Below are 15,901 nucleotides of genomic sequence, written 5' to 3' on the forward strand. Positions count from 1 at the left end.
ACATCTCGACAATATTTTAAAAACAAATTCCACAAAGGAAGTAGATTTATTACACATACGTATAAGATTTATTTGATTACAAACGAAAGGCTTATCGAAGGCACGAAGTCGATCGCGTTAGTCAAAATAACTGCACCCGTCTTATCGATAACAATAATTAAACCCATTAGTTTATTAATTGCGAGTGGCGCGGAGCATTGTTCTCTGCCGGACAATCGTTGCTAGACCAAATAACATCACTCCCAACAACTTTGCTTACTTTACCGACACACACGAAAGAACTAGTATGTAAGGTATTGTATTTCAAAACCGGTTAACGATAATATGCTCAAGGTAAAAATCTAAATACATTTCTAGTTATAAATAATAACATATTTTCTTCGTCTAAAATTTTACTCTATTTCATCGTTATATATTTTCATTTTTGTTAAAGTTTCTTTGTTCTAGAAATATGTTTTGTATTTTATATGCACATTGGATTATATAACTTATATGTTATTAATTATACCAAGATTGAGTAGGACGCAAAACCGAGCTCCGTGAGAACGTTGTTCTATATGCGGTCAGCCTTTGGTTTAACTGCGGTCCATCGGAATCTGACAATACTGCAATGATATGAAATATCACTATGTATCAACAATACGTAAGGAAAATTCAAATTAAATAGAGATATCAGATAAGATTAAATACTAAGTATATAATGTATCTAAAGTGTCGAAGGCATAACTCATAACAATTTGAACAGAGCCTTTCGATTAAAAAAGTAAATTACTAATATACATTTTTACACTTAAAATTAGTTAGTCCATTATATGGTGACGAAATGAAGATATTGTGGTCTACAAATAACTAGAAATATCGTCCATCAGTATCTTGTTATATCACTCATCAGTTTTCCATCTGCTACCGGACTTCAATCAACTGAAATCAATTGATTACGCAATGGCATTCCTACGAAACCCTTAAAATATCATGTTTGATGTTGAAATGTATTAGTTTACTAACATTATGTACAAACGTGAATTGCGTTGAATCGCATAAAATTCTACATGTGCTTCTTTAGTTTTCATTTCAGGTGGATTTTACGAGGTCTCTGTGTATATGAACTTCACATACCTCGTAAAATCCACCAATTACATGCTTATGAAATAATTTCCAAATCAACTGACTTTAATAAACAAGATTCCATCAACTTTGAGATAAAAATTAATGTGACCGCAACTCCGGTATGACTAGAATCGTAAAATAGTTTTACACATCATACATTACACATTTTAATTTCGTAACACTTAAAATTTAACTATTTCAAAGTGTAAGTTCGTAATTTCTTTCCATTTTTTAACTTAAGGTATTTTAATATAAGGTAACGCTGTTGGAAAAATATATAACTTAAAATTATTGTGATGTGCATTATGAATAAACTCTTATAACAAAAATATTGGTATAATCGTATTGGGATTTCTGTTTGAATACACTATAATTATCACAGATGAAAAGAAATGAAATGTTTAAAAAGAAAAACATTTAACGTATGTCAGTTACGCAAATTTTGGACGATGACCGCAAATCATAACACGGCATTCTTATTATGAATAATATAAAACTCCCATACCGGTGTAAACGTACCATATGGGTGAATACAAATTGATGGTTGTAATAAAGTAAACAATTGAATCATGGCGCCCACACCGCTTCGAAGATACTAAGCAAGTTTGATCTTTGGATAAATGTACATTATATATTAATATTAACGTTTTTTTATATTATATTTGATTACATTACACGATATCTATTATTGTAAGTTATTTATTAAAAGAGTGAAATAGCTCAGTGGATAAAACACGTGATTTAATATTATTAAGCTAAGTCCGCTGGCTTAATTCCGGAGAAGCATCACTGAGTTTGTTTGTGTTTAATTTGTAATCACTGCTCACTAGTTAAAGAAAACATCATTAGAAAACATCGTGGTGAATAAACTTCAAACCTGAGCTGTTTTCCAATAGTGCTATAATAATAATAATACATTTAACTTTAAATATAACAAGGAATTACAATAAAAGTAACTGTAATATTTAATCAAGTTAAAGTATTTACTACTTTTTATAATTAGTCTTGATTTTATTTGATACCACATCAAACCTCTGATTGCGTTACTTTAACGACATATCGACGAACATACCCTAATATAAATAGTTGATGCCACATTAATCGGTGTATTCCTTATTTTGCAAACTATAACTATACTTTAAGTTTTAAACTTAAATATATTATAAAAAAAAAACACCGGAAAATAGTAGATATTTAATATAGGTAATATTTTTGTAAATAAATATGTGATTCAATTCGCACATAAATTATTTTTAAATCTACTTAAATCAGAAATCTTATTGCGAGTGCAGAGAAGTGTACAAAATTTTAACACAGTCGGATGAAAAATGTGAATACGACGCGTAATTAGAATATATACGATAAAAAAACCACTGATTCAATCATTTATAATGAACCGTGCATATTATAATTCAATTACTGTTTGAGGAAGAAGAAATAAAAGGTAATATAAATAAAACACAATTTAAGAAACGTTACTCTAAACGTGAATCATATTCAATCGTACTATTAGTAATACTGAGTTGGATATTAACAGACAGCATTATTTTATATTCGCACATTCTCGCGAATTGACTTTAACCAACTTACACAAGAATGCACTTTACCATCCGACGAGGTCTCAATCGGTAATTTTTTATATGTTTACCTACGGCCCAGTGATGTACACGATACTCGACGTGTAGAGATTAATTTCCGAGGTGGCATATTGTCACTTTAATTTATGATCGCCCATTGTCTTTCAGCTGACGTCATCTGAGGCATTCGCGGCGAAATCTGATTCAATTAAGGTGCTATATATATTATTTTTAATTCTTTAAAACCATATTGAGATTTTTATCAGAGCAATTATTTTTTTTTTACACAACTATTTTTCTTTAATATATTTTTCGAACTAAACACTTACAGTTTTATTAAATAAGTCACAATCTACTTATTTGAAGGTCTCTAAAAGTTATTGCGAATGTATCTATTTACAAATAACTGAATTCGAAACAATTGCAGTGTAGTGTCTCCTGCTGTAGATTCCAATTTTATTTCTGATTTCTAAAGATGTCATTACGTGTTATATTCCTTTACGAAAATGTATGATTAGTTCTATATAAAATGACCACTGTAATGCTCTAGAGTTTCAGATGACCGCAGCCTAGGTTGAACTCAATCATTGAACCCTAACAATCCTACTAAAACAATTTCTCTTGAATAAAGCAATATTAGGAAATAATATAAATATGGGATATGTATTCTTAAAAACATAAGTATTATAATGCATTATAAGGAATCTCTTATAATCTTATGAAATTAATCGTGGTCGCCCGCGGTGTTGCTCGTGTTTTAGGGGTTGATCGCTAGACATACTTTGTCCTTTATTGATATTCAAGCTTTCTTCGTACCAAATTTCAGCAAATTAATTTCAGTGATTTGTCCGTGAAAGTGCAACAGTCAGACAGACAAACAAACAGAGTTACTTTCGCATATTATGATATCAGTACAAATGGTTATGGGATGTGAACTTTCTTTTAAATAAAAATTACTAGCAATCCAAGTAAATTACTCTCAAATAGCCAAAAGACAAAATAAGCGAGTAACTATGACCATAGACGCCCGTAATGAGTAAAATCGCTAATATTTAATTAATTATGTCATAATATTTCCATTAATTTAATCCATCTAAAGTTTTACTACAGTTATACAGTTTTGTAGATGTTGTATTTTTTAAAGTAACTATTTATTAATATTAATAACAAATAACTATACTAGACAAAGATAAAAATGATACGATTAATTTCCTTTGGATACCCATATTAAAGCGTTATGTATATCTTTCTAAAAAGCTGTCAATATATCAAAGATCTGACCGCCAGAAAGTACTGGGTGGAGCTAATAAACTGTTTGAGTAGTACCTCGTGTTGACACTGGTGTTTCACACCTGAACAATGCTTCTCGTTTGCATTAATGTAAATTAGGTTAGGCAGCCCGCCGCCGCGCCTACGTTCAATTAGACGAGCCCTAAAGTAGCTCATATGTACTTGTGTAAAGGAAACTAATAACATGTACACATTAACTTCCTCGTGTAATCTTCGTCTGAACAAAATATTGATGCAACTGCATACCAATATAATTCCAGCGTGACGATACACGAACCGCCCACGGAATTCATTATGTAAGAGTACCTATGTCGATTTGACGCGGGAAATGTGGGAACCAAATTAATTTGAAAATAGACAAGTATAACGTATTAGGTTACTCATAAATTGAGAGACATCAAACTATGTCATGTGTATTCAAGTCTATATGACTATGTTTGATGTCTATACGTATTTTAATTGTTTAATAATGTTTTACAATATAGTGTACAAACGAAACCCCCTTCTTGGTTGACCTCGCTGCATTGTTCTATCTTATAATATTAGTAAGTAATAAAAAAAAAAAAAATGTTTTGCTAATTAAAAATGTCCAAAAATAGTTCAAGTCGGCGTGGAGCGGATGCGTAGTGCGGTGTCAAAGACTGTGCGCATGTTCTTCGTCCGTCAGCGCTATTGGCGATCGCGTAAACACTGCGCCCGCGTTGCGTGCCGATGCCGTTAAACACAATTTGCGTCTTTACGGAATTCTCGCGCCTTGATTCTAAGATTTTAGAGTTTTTATAGTCCATTTTAATAATGACACCATTTAAACGACGTTGTTTTAACGATCATGATTTAAAAATTGGAGACTAGACTGCCGTAGCAGGAGAACAATAAGGCAGCGCCTAGATCGGACGTGCCATTAACATTTCCGAACGTCACAAATCACACCAGCAAAATGCGAGATCTATAACCAAAAAAGATCTATGTTGGGAATGTTTTTTTTATTGTGAAGCGGCAGAGTCGCACGCGCGGCTCGATTGTGGCTGTGTGGTCCTCGCTAGCCACTTTGTAAATAGCGCGGTTTACCTTTTTCAACTTTTGTGTTTTGTTACCTTTTGTGCTGTTGTACGACCAATATTACCATAGCTATTTAGGCCCGTCGGATAAATAAATACGTCATTTATCATGATAACTGATGCGCATGGATGTCGCCGTGTCACAACGTTCAAATGGGGTGAAGATTTGATCTTTAGCCTTCACGATTTGTAGCGATTTATCTTGCATTGTTTCCTTGTTAGTCCAGGATAATGTGGATAAGAGACGTATAATTTATATTGGGAGCAGAAGCCATTAAATGTCTTTAGCTACTTCATATTTTAAATCTTATTGAGTCTTCTATGATATTTAATGTCAAGCAATAATATAGGTAATAAATTATAAAATATAATACGCACTTTTATAATTAAAATCATATTAAAAGTCTATTACTATTATTTTACGCAAAACCTAAAATAGTAATTTACACAAAAACAATATAATATAAGTAGTTAGACAAGGTTTAGGTAATGTGCGACGTTACAGCATCTGCTCATATCGAAAAAAAATGTGGTCGGAACTGTACCATTAAATTGTAGCCACAATAAATTCACTCTAACCGCAGGTCTCTTTCACAATATTTGTATCGAGGCGACAAAAAGGGCCGAAAGGGCGGCCCTTCGTTGAATGAAGGGAAGGTAAATAAATATAAATAAAGGTGAGGGCGGCGGGACGCGGGGAATAGCGGCGGCATCCCGCAGCGCCTGCGCTCGCTTACCGGCCTCTTCGCAATCATAATGAATGTAGGCAAATATAAGTACTGTTAATAAAAAAATATAAAAGATAACTTTTAATTCCATTATACATATGGGATAACAGTGTAAATCACTATACATAAATAAATGGTATAGTCTGTAAATTTTCCACTTTGTAAAAATCCAATTACAAGCTCATTGTTCTGCGTACGAGACGTCACACGTCATTAAACTGGACCAATGAGAATCGTAAAAGCACTACGGCGCTGATCGCTTGCATTGCCGGCATAATCGAAAGCATCACGACCAATTACAGGACTGTGCTGTAGAGAGGTGCACTTTTATTGGGTGTAAGATTTAAGTGCCGATCGACACGCTAAAGTATGACCCTACCTGATTTTTACAGCCGCATTTGTAGTTTTGATCTGATTACTACAACCTAGTAACTTCAAGTTCAAAGGTCTCCGAATTAAATTTATTCTCGATGTAATACGCTAATTTATGCTACATCAAATTTAAATTAACTCAAGAAGACAAGGCCTTCTGTAATTACGAAATATTATTAGATGTAAATCTGTATCTTTACAATAATGAGGTTCGTTATTAATACTACGAATTAATGTATACACATCCTGTTTATAAAATTATGTTATGACACTTTATTTACTTAATAAATCATCTTTTGAAACTGAGGAAGCAGAAGCAAAGCTATAAATTAATAGCTGCTCGTGCTCATCCAAAATTGAGAACACTTTGAACCAAATAAACATGGAAGTATTGATAGCAATATCGCTAGCTTTATCTATTAAAAGGTATGTGTTCTTGGTTCTTCATTCTTTATTTTGACTTTTTAGTTAAGTCCCTATCATAACATAACTATAAAACCAATTATTTTTATATCTATCCATATACTAGAACATTGTTGAACATCGATAAAAGTACAATAACATTGTTGTACTTTTTAAGAATTTATTACAAGGGAAATGAACTACTTTCATTTGTTTTTTTTTTTAAGTTATATAGACTAAATCGTGTTGATTTTTCTGTTTGTTAAACTATCTTTGTTATTTTATTATAAATGCTTATTTATTAAAAAAAAGTACATTAAAATATTTTTGTTTTCCATAAATTAAACATTCTATTTTATTTATTTCACGTTGGTTTTAGGTAAACGTCGATAAATAGCCTCACATAAGATTAAAATTTAAAATGTTTACTTTTCATAAGTTTACCACATTCTTATGAAACATTTAACTACTTCCTATACTATAAAATCGAAACTATTTGATATAGTAATAATTTGTTGTTGTGCCCTATTTAACTGGCTTCTTAATATAACGATGTTACCGATTTATAGACGCTTCTAAAATTATCTGTAATAATTTGCATTGCCATCGCAGGGTATGCTTTATGTTAAAACACACATTTGTAATATTTAGTGTATGTTCTAATTTAAAGGCATTATGAGAATCTACTTTTAACAGACCACCTTATTAGTATTAGTCAGCCTACCGTCTAATATGTAATATATAACTATTATTATTACACTTAGTTACACAGGAGTCTATGAATCTGATGGTTAATTAATCCTAAAAAGGTAACGAAAAACTTGCCATTGCTACTTTATACGTTTTACATAAAACAGTTCGAAATATCTAACAGTTCTTCCCTCATTTCACTTTAAGCCATGTTAAGATTTTATAAGTCATGTAATGTTTATTCGTTATTTTAGTGGCCCGTGCCTCTTAGCATTGACTGAGGTTTGACAGATAAGAATAAGATAAGCGTCAACAGTTGTACCACGACAAATATTTGCGGGAATCATTAAAACAAACCCGAGTCGGAACACGGCACGAAAACACAAAAGACCTGCTTTTGCTATAAATACTTCATATAACGAGAAATGACCATAGTATTTAAACATTCTTTAATATTTGCTATTGTCAAGACATATAACTGAATAAACACATATAAAGTAAGTAAGTAATTATTTATTTTATGTTCGCGCTAATCAATCAAAGAGTAAACATCTACCTACTAACTTATATAAAGATGTGCACATACAACTGTTAATATGTTTAGCGACTTTTAGTTATTTATATATTTACAACATTTAGATGAGTGATTGCAAATAGTATAACAAGAATATAGTGATTGCTAATTAATTAATATTAATAACAATCTGAAAAAAATATATTTAAAGATCTCGAAAATGAAAAAAATCTATAGCTTATGTTAAATATTTCTTTCCCATTTTGTTTAAGTAAATCAGCGCAAGGTAAGTTTTTGAAACAATGCAACATTCACACGGCTCGTGTTAGAATATTGACACTGCTGTGCATACATTTATCACAATTGTTTACGTTTGCCGAAGAGATGCAAATCGTTAATTTATCGCCACCTTAAGTAGCAACTATATAAAACAAACTGCAAACACAAACGAGGTTCAAAGACCTATCACATGAACAGTTCGGCTTGTATTTGAACAAGTGTTCCTTGCATTCACTTGCAAACGTTAGAGGCCTTGCACACCGACGATTGACAGCTATAAACATAGCGCTTATGTAAACTAACATAATTGTAATTGTTATTTCATCGCGTTTGGGCTGGCTTAGCCATAACACGAAGAACAAAGCGTTAGCGATTTATCATGCATCATGTATTTGCCGATATAGATATCATATCTTATAATAGAAATAGTACCTATGTACTTCAGTTATTAAAGAAAATAAAATATGCAAAATCTTAATGTGAAAGTAGAATCAAACTTTACGCAAAAAAAAATATCTGATTAAGTAAATTTTTCAGACGAAGTTCCGAAATAATTATAAAGATCCGTTTCTCAAGATACAATTACTTTTATGTTTATAGCATAAAAATATTTTAATTCGAAATAAACTAAACTTTCATTCATAATTACAGATTTAAATTAACAAAAGTCAATTAAATAAAATTGCTTATATGAACTGTATTTTTTAAAATATTATTTTGGACATCAATTGACTTTTTTCGTGACCTAGTTAATTACTTTAACTATTATCGACTTCAAAGCTAAAGCATTCGATGGTAAGACGATAGATACTAATGGTAAACATGCAATAATATTATAAAGCCGTTAAGAGGTCTTTATTACATTTTATAACGTTGTAAACCCACCGTAGGATTTTAGGATTAATTTGATTATGGTCAATTATTCACAAAGCGATCGCGCTCGTTCCGTTTTTTATCCTGCGCTAATAAGCCGAAAAGTATCTAATTTAGACGGCGGTGTCTTTGCTGCAACAAATTAAACCACTTTAGCGTATCGCTCTGTAAAATAAAACAAATATAAACAATCTATAATTAAGTGACTTTAAAACGATTTCATCAAATAAATCAAATTATTTATACGAACTTATATGATGTTTGCATTATTCATTTTCGCTTTAGGTTTACCTACTCAAAATCAAAACATGTGGAAACGAAACATTACCGCTTGTTGCTTATATGAACCTCAAACATAAGCTAATCTCAAGATTAGAAAAAAATTAAATTAAGCTAACAAAGGTTTGTGTCAGGATGTCGTGCTATCTGCGTGTGCGCCGTTGTAAAAGCTCATTGTAATCCGAGCCTCAAATACGAAATTGAATAATGCTGACCTATCCCGCGACCGCCTCAGCCATAAATCACCAAGATATTTATGTCCCTCAACCCCCGCTCTTCGCCCTTCACACAGACTTATTCGCATTCAAGAATATAAAATATTAAATAAAAACCTACATAAAATGGTAAGTAATTCCGATTGGAATCGGAGAAGCGCAGGCAATGCGGTCGCACACCTATTCTGTGGTTTTGCAGAGCTAGCCAACAAATCAAAGGCTAAAGTGTTTTTAGAATGAAAAACCATATTTGACCCTCCCACATCATTGCGTTAAAAGTTAACCTAACTTTAACAAAGTAATATAATTGAAAATAGCCATTCGTACAAAAAAGAGGATCTACTACAAAAAATAGAGATAGCAATACCTACCTTCATGGCTTGTGGTTAATGACATGGTATTCACATTATTTTAATTATTCTAACTTAATATTACGGTTTCTTAGATAGAACAAAAATATTTTATAAAGGTACACGTTTGAAGAACACAAGGTATTTATCTCAGAATCATGTGGTATGTAAAGAACCGCATCCGTATGCATTCACTTTACTTATATTCCCTCTTATTCATGAGAAATAAATAATACTATTAGAGTAAGATACCGATTGCTGATAAAAAGTGGGCCCGAGTTAAATGGGAGGCACGGTGGAGGCAGAAAGAAAGTAATGGAGGCACATCGAACCGGTTTGAAGATTTTTACGAATGCAAGGCTGCTTGCCGCTTGCCCGGCTCAGGCTATATGCTGCCTGCGGCGAGCACATAACATAACCGTCGGCGGATTCGCGCCGGCCCGGGCCTTTTTCCATACACACACACTCTCACGCATCTACAATAGATTGTCTGCGTCGTATATTCATTATAATGGAAACGTAACTGGACTCCACGCATTAACACATTAGGCTAATATAATATTTGTTGGACAAACGATCCGTACGCTTATATAAGTATTTGCAAATGACGAAGTAAGTCATGGCATCCTTGAACAGAATATCAACAATTTAAAGATTTGATAAGCTCGAACAGGAATTGGTTTTCGGTAATGCTTCAACTAGTACCAACAGCGCGTTATAGCATTTTGAGTTAAATGTAAACATCTTGTCATATAAAAGCTAATTCAAGCCGACCGATATCAACATCACCGTTCGATAGCTTGTCATTGAAACCTGCATGCAACTGAAATATTGGCTTCGATAAACATGTCGCCTTTGATTTACCATCAATTGTCAATATATATTGTGCTTATATTAAACGAGTAGATTTTAAGTTTTTTAGTCTTGTGATAGATCAGATTGCATTAATTAATATATGTTTAAAGCATAAAATTATTGAAAGTAATCTTAATTATTTGGTGATTTAAATATAAAAAAATTGTGAAAATTATTATATTAATGAAAACGTCACATATTATTGATGAAAACTTATTTTCTACAGAAACTTTAGATATTCAATCGTTATAAAAACTATAGGTGATTTCGTTAGAAGCCATCAAATAGAAAAATCATGTCATTGTCACGTCGAATTCTCAATAAGCATAGTCATACGTTATACATGACCTACATCCTACAGGAAATATTATGGACGTCGATGGTGAATGTTTGTTTGTTTGTCAACATAGCGATGTTTGTCGAGCCATTAGAGCGAGGCCGCGCTGAAACTCGACAAGAATTATATTACGTGCGTATTATCCGATTTAGCTGCAACAGGTACTTTATCGTTTTTTGATGGTCACGGAGTTTATAATGTTTAAACATATCAGTACTCAGTTGCATTATCATTATTACGGCTTAGAATTCAAAGAAAAGCAAGTACCAAGTAAAACAGGGTTAGTAATATTACGTATGATATGATAATTGACGATTGAATTGATAATGTGACGGTACTCAAGAGCTATAGTCCACACCTATATTTATCGGTACTCACTCTTTATATTAAACTCGTGTTTTCAGTTTTATGACAAATAATTTATATTTTTATTATTAAAATAAAAATTGTACAATTATATTTAAGAGTATATTAATTTACATAGAGATTCAATTAAATATATGTATGTTAAAAATCTGAACCGTTCCGATTACCGTCGGCGGCGGACCGACTGAAAAATTTGAAGTTAAAATAAGTCTCGCCAATGCCGCTGTTAAATTAAAAAAACATAATTCTTACCAACACATTATTTACATGTGATATATCTTATCGAAATCAATTTTTTAGTTGACATCAATAAAAGTCTAATATTTATAAACTTAAGATAAAAAAGACGTAACTACAAAGTGTTTTTAATCCAAACTTTCGTTTTTAGTATCGTATGTCTAGTATATTATTTTTTTTTCAACATAGTTGTATTTATTTATGCATAAAACGTGCCGTTCTGTTTTAGCTCGCTAATATGATTTACCTACATCTAGCTTGTGACGAAATTGTATTTTCCGACCACCGTTACCTATTCTAATAATCTTTTAATGTAATTCATTGTTTTGTTTAAGTAATTATTATTTGTCATGCCCAACTATTATTCTGTTTCAATCAATTAATTAATCTTCTTAAAATATGCAACGGGCAGCTTACTTTAAAATTTAGATTTAATTACATTTATTAATTAAAAAATATCGTTACGTAATAAAATCAAATAAACAATGTTAAACCAAAATGTACAATGCAACGAGATAACAACAGAAGGTTCCCGTAAGACGAATTTAAACGTAACAAAACGTTGTGAATGACAACGCATGATTTTGAATACCTTCAACATCGATTTTATGACGGTCATATATTTAGCAAACTGGCATCAAAATTGAAAAGAATTCATCATTCATCCATTAGTCACAGAGACAAAATATTGTTTGTGTAATTGCAGTGCTACAATCGTAACACTCGCTACGAAGCTACCGTAACGCCCGCAATTTGTGCCCATTGTTCCATCGCCGTTATTATTTACACCAACGATTGTCCCTACCCGCGCACTGAGGAGTTGTTTTCAAAATAAAAGATGCTTCATGAAGTCTATTGTTTAAACTCAAAAATTTGAACAATTGTGCTAGGTTTACATTTATAAAGAAATGTGCAGTTCGAGGAGAATTGTTGCGCCTATTCGAGTATAGTTTTAATTGGTAAAACACATTAAATCTTACCTGTGTCATCAGACGATCAGCGCCAGTGCCCTCATCATCCTTGAAATCGATGTCCGGATTATAATTGGGCACTAAGTCTCTAAACTTTTCATCCTCCCTCGTAATGCGACCCTCCGGAGGACCGCTGGCGGATTTTGAATTTTCACTGATATTAGGATCATGTTGGTTGAAGACGAGAGGTGTGAGGCGGCGCGGTCCGTGGCGGCGGGTGAAACCGCGGCCCGGGCCGCATGCGACCGCCGCACCCAACCACAGTAGCACCAGCGACAGCCTCATCTCTCGGACATCACTTCACGCGCGCTCGACGCACGACCACCGCGCGCCGCGTTTTGAGCGACACTGAGAGTTGGGTTTCGTTGTGCCCGAGCGTCCACCACCGATACCGAGCCTGCATCCCTTGCAGTGCCAACCCGCTTGCAATAGCCGATATTCTGCGAACCACCACTTCGATATCAGCGCGACGCTGCCGCGCTAACGAACATGAATGCCGACAATGCATACTTCGAAGTAACATAATACAAAAAACAAAAATAAATTATTTATCAACTCTGACTTAGTGTTCTGATAAAAAATCGTGCATTTGACCTTGGCTTAACGTTTTATATGTAATTTATAGTGCTATGTACAACCACAGTTGTATTGTTTAAAATATATTTATAGACCCATCAATAAAAAATATCATATTATATAATAGTGTTAATATCTCGTGGTATTGCCAAGTAGGTTGCAAATATAATACGAATAAAAAATCGAATAATAAGTCACCATATCGTATGCTACACAATTTTTGAGATAGTTGCACCCCTTGAACATTGTGAAAACAATCAACAATGTACTTCTTAATTTTTTTTCAATATATATATACAGTTACTTCTTTTAAAAATATTCCGTAATAATATTAAGTAGTAAGTCAAGTTTTATCAAACAGAAAGACATAAATTTACGCTTCTTACACTAGCAGTATTCTTGTGAAAGGGATTTACCGTTTTACAATTATATTGTAATTCAATTTTATCTATAATATATCGACCAGTGACATGAATAGGTACAGCTGGTGTAAGTCTAAAGTATTATTATACATTTGAATTATTAAATCAATTAATATTAAAATTATTTTTTCAAAGAAAACTATACTAGTGAAACTATTTGGAGTATCAGATAATGACTATATTTGTTCTTAAAACTTACAAAATATGCTATATAAAACAAGTGTTTAAACGAGCTGAGAAATTACAAAAAGTGATATTCCCTTTATATTTGAATGCCTCAACTTATTTTCGAAAAAAATCGAGTGAGGAAACTTAAATAGGAGCCGTGTGATTTGAGGCGAGGGGCCTGCGGTATACCTATCTATTAAAAAATAATAAATAGATATGATAACGGTAAAAAATAATAATTTACTAAACTGACTTTAACGCGATGGGCTCTGGATGGAACTCGAGGAATTTAATCAAGTGATCGCAGGTCCAAATCCAAGCAATTTTCATTTATAATTATTGATCACGTGCTCTGTAGTGAAGGAAAACATTGGAAGAAAGCCTCCTCTGTAATATTTTAATAAAAGCATATCTTCATATTTACAGTTGAACAATGTGGTGGAATTAGATACAAACATTTTCTATAAAAATAATAAAAAGTCTACTACTACTAACAATTGAGATATTTTTAATATTTATTGGATAACAGAAATAACAATGAACTGTATAAAAAATATTGAAGACGAAGAGTTTAATTAAAAAATATTTTTCCGATAGTTTCAAAAAACCTTCCGGATATATCTTATATTCCGGTCTTCCGGATATACCATATATTGTACAACGTAGTGTGTATCTACTATAAAATTTGGTCACATACTTTCTGCTTAAATAGATAAAACTTTAGTAATATTTTTTATTTTTTAGAACTACATTTTTTAATTCTTAGATACAAATTAAAGAGTTAACTTGTACCTACCGAGTAAAAATACCATCGACAATATAGATACGTCTTGTAAAATTGTATCCGTTACGTTAATATAACGTTTTATTTTGTTTTTAAAATATTTGTTTAAGAGTTTACGTCAGTATTTATACAAAAAATTGATACTTGCTAACCAGCTGTCATTTCCAATTCGGTTTTTCCTTTGCAAAACGAATATTTACACAGAAATTCCAGATGAAAAAACCCTAGTAATTATTTAATATTACTGAAAAAAGGTTCCGCAGCTGTCGAAACAACATGGTTAGAAATTTAGGCAAGTAACTAATTTTGATACCACTCGATTGGTTTATTATTTTCAGAGTTTTGTCCTATCAAGAATCTATAACATTTTTGGCTTATGCTTTCGATTTAAACTATTTTTATAATATTGTTTAGTTTGACATGACCGTTGATAATCAGTGTTTAAACAAGAGAAGCAAAAATAAGCTTGAAACGCAAAATTTCCGATTCTGCAAAATAAGAAAAGCCAGCAGATTTTTTTAACATTGCCAATTAATAATTTATAAAATAAGAAACACCATAAATTATTTTTATGTAGAACATATGGTTCATTATAGTAACAATTCCTGATTTTAAAGAATTACTAATATCCTATTTACCCGTCCAAATAAGTTTAAAGCTTGTGCTAGGAGGACGATAAAAGTCCAGGGTGCCAGGATCAAACCTGCGACTATTAAACGGCCAGACGGCACGTAAACCATTCAGCCAGTTACGCATGTTGTTGCAAAATTTTAATTTGAGTTTATTGCCAGTTACCTTCTCTGTAAAATTTGCATTCTGAACTAAGAGGAGCCTTAAATTTAATTTAATTCTGTAAAATGATACGTCAGTAATATCACAGAGGTTAGAACACGTGAACCTGCACCGGATGCGGATTCAAACACGGGTAAGCATTAAGTTTTCGTATGTTTGTGATATATTAACTCCGTAAAGGTACAATAATTATTACACACAAACAATATTGTATATCTACTAAAATAATATATAATCCAAATACCTTCATTTATTTATCCTTAACATATAAACGCAAATAGTATAATCACTTAATTTTACTTTATAGATATATAGTAGTGGTATCAATAGAATGGAAAATGTGTTATGAATTAAAAAAATATGTTAAACCGCTAACGATACATTGTAAATGTATTGCGCAGATTTGTGGTTAGGTTTTATATAATATACTTATACAATGGTATTCACCATTTTAAAATAATCGATTTACAATTATAACTGTATAACAAAACTTCTAGAATAAAAGGTTAAAATCCTCATTATTTAGTTCTCGAAGATACAAGGCTTCTAAAGATTCCCTTTCAGTTTGACCTAAAAAGAAATACTCTACTGGGAAATTTATATGCACATTTACATAACAGAGAGTGCCCGTTTAGGATAATTTGTACGCATTGCAAAGA

General features: G+C 32.1%; 1 protein-coding gene across 1 annotated transcript in view; it reads right to left on the minus strand.

Annotated features, from left to right (window-relative positions):
* Positions 1-12,877, minus strand: part of LOC125065397 (tiggy-winkle hedgehog protein) — a 32,183-nt gene extending 19,306 nt beyond the window's left edge. The window contains exon 1 of the mRNA XM_047672968.1: positions 12,510-12,877. Coding sequence (XP_047528924.1) covers positions 12,510-12,785 — 276 coding nt within the window. The 5' untranslated portion in view covers positions 12,786-12,877. The remainder of the gene's footprint in view (positions 1-12,509) is intronic.
* Between the last annotated feature and the right edge of the window lie 3,024 nt (positions 12,878-15,901).

Source organism: Vanessa atalanta, chromosome 7 (genome assembly GCF_905147765.1).
Source record: "Vanessa atalanta chromosome 7, ilVanAtal1.2, whole genome shotgun sequence".
Classification (NCBI taxonomy): domain Eukaryota; kingdom Metazoa; phylum Arthropoda; class Insecta; order Lepidoptera; family Nymphalidae; genus Vanessa; species Vanessa atalanta.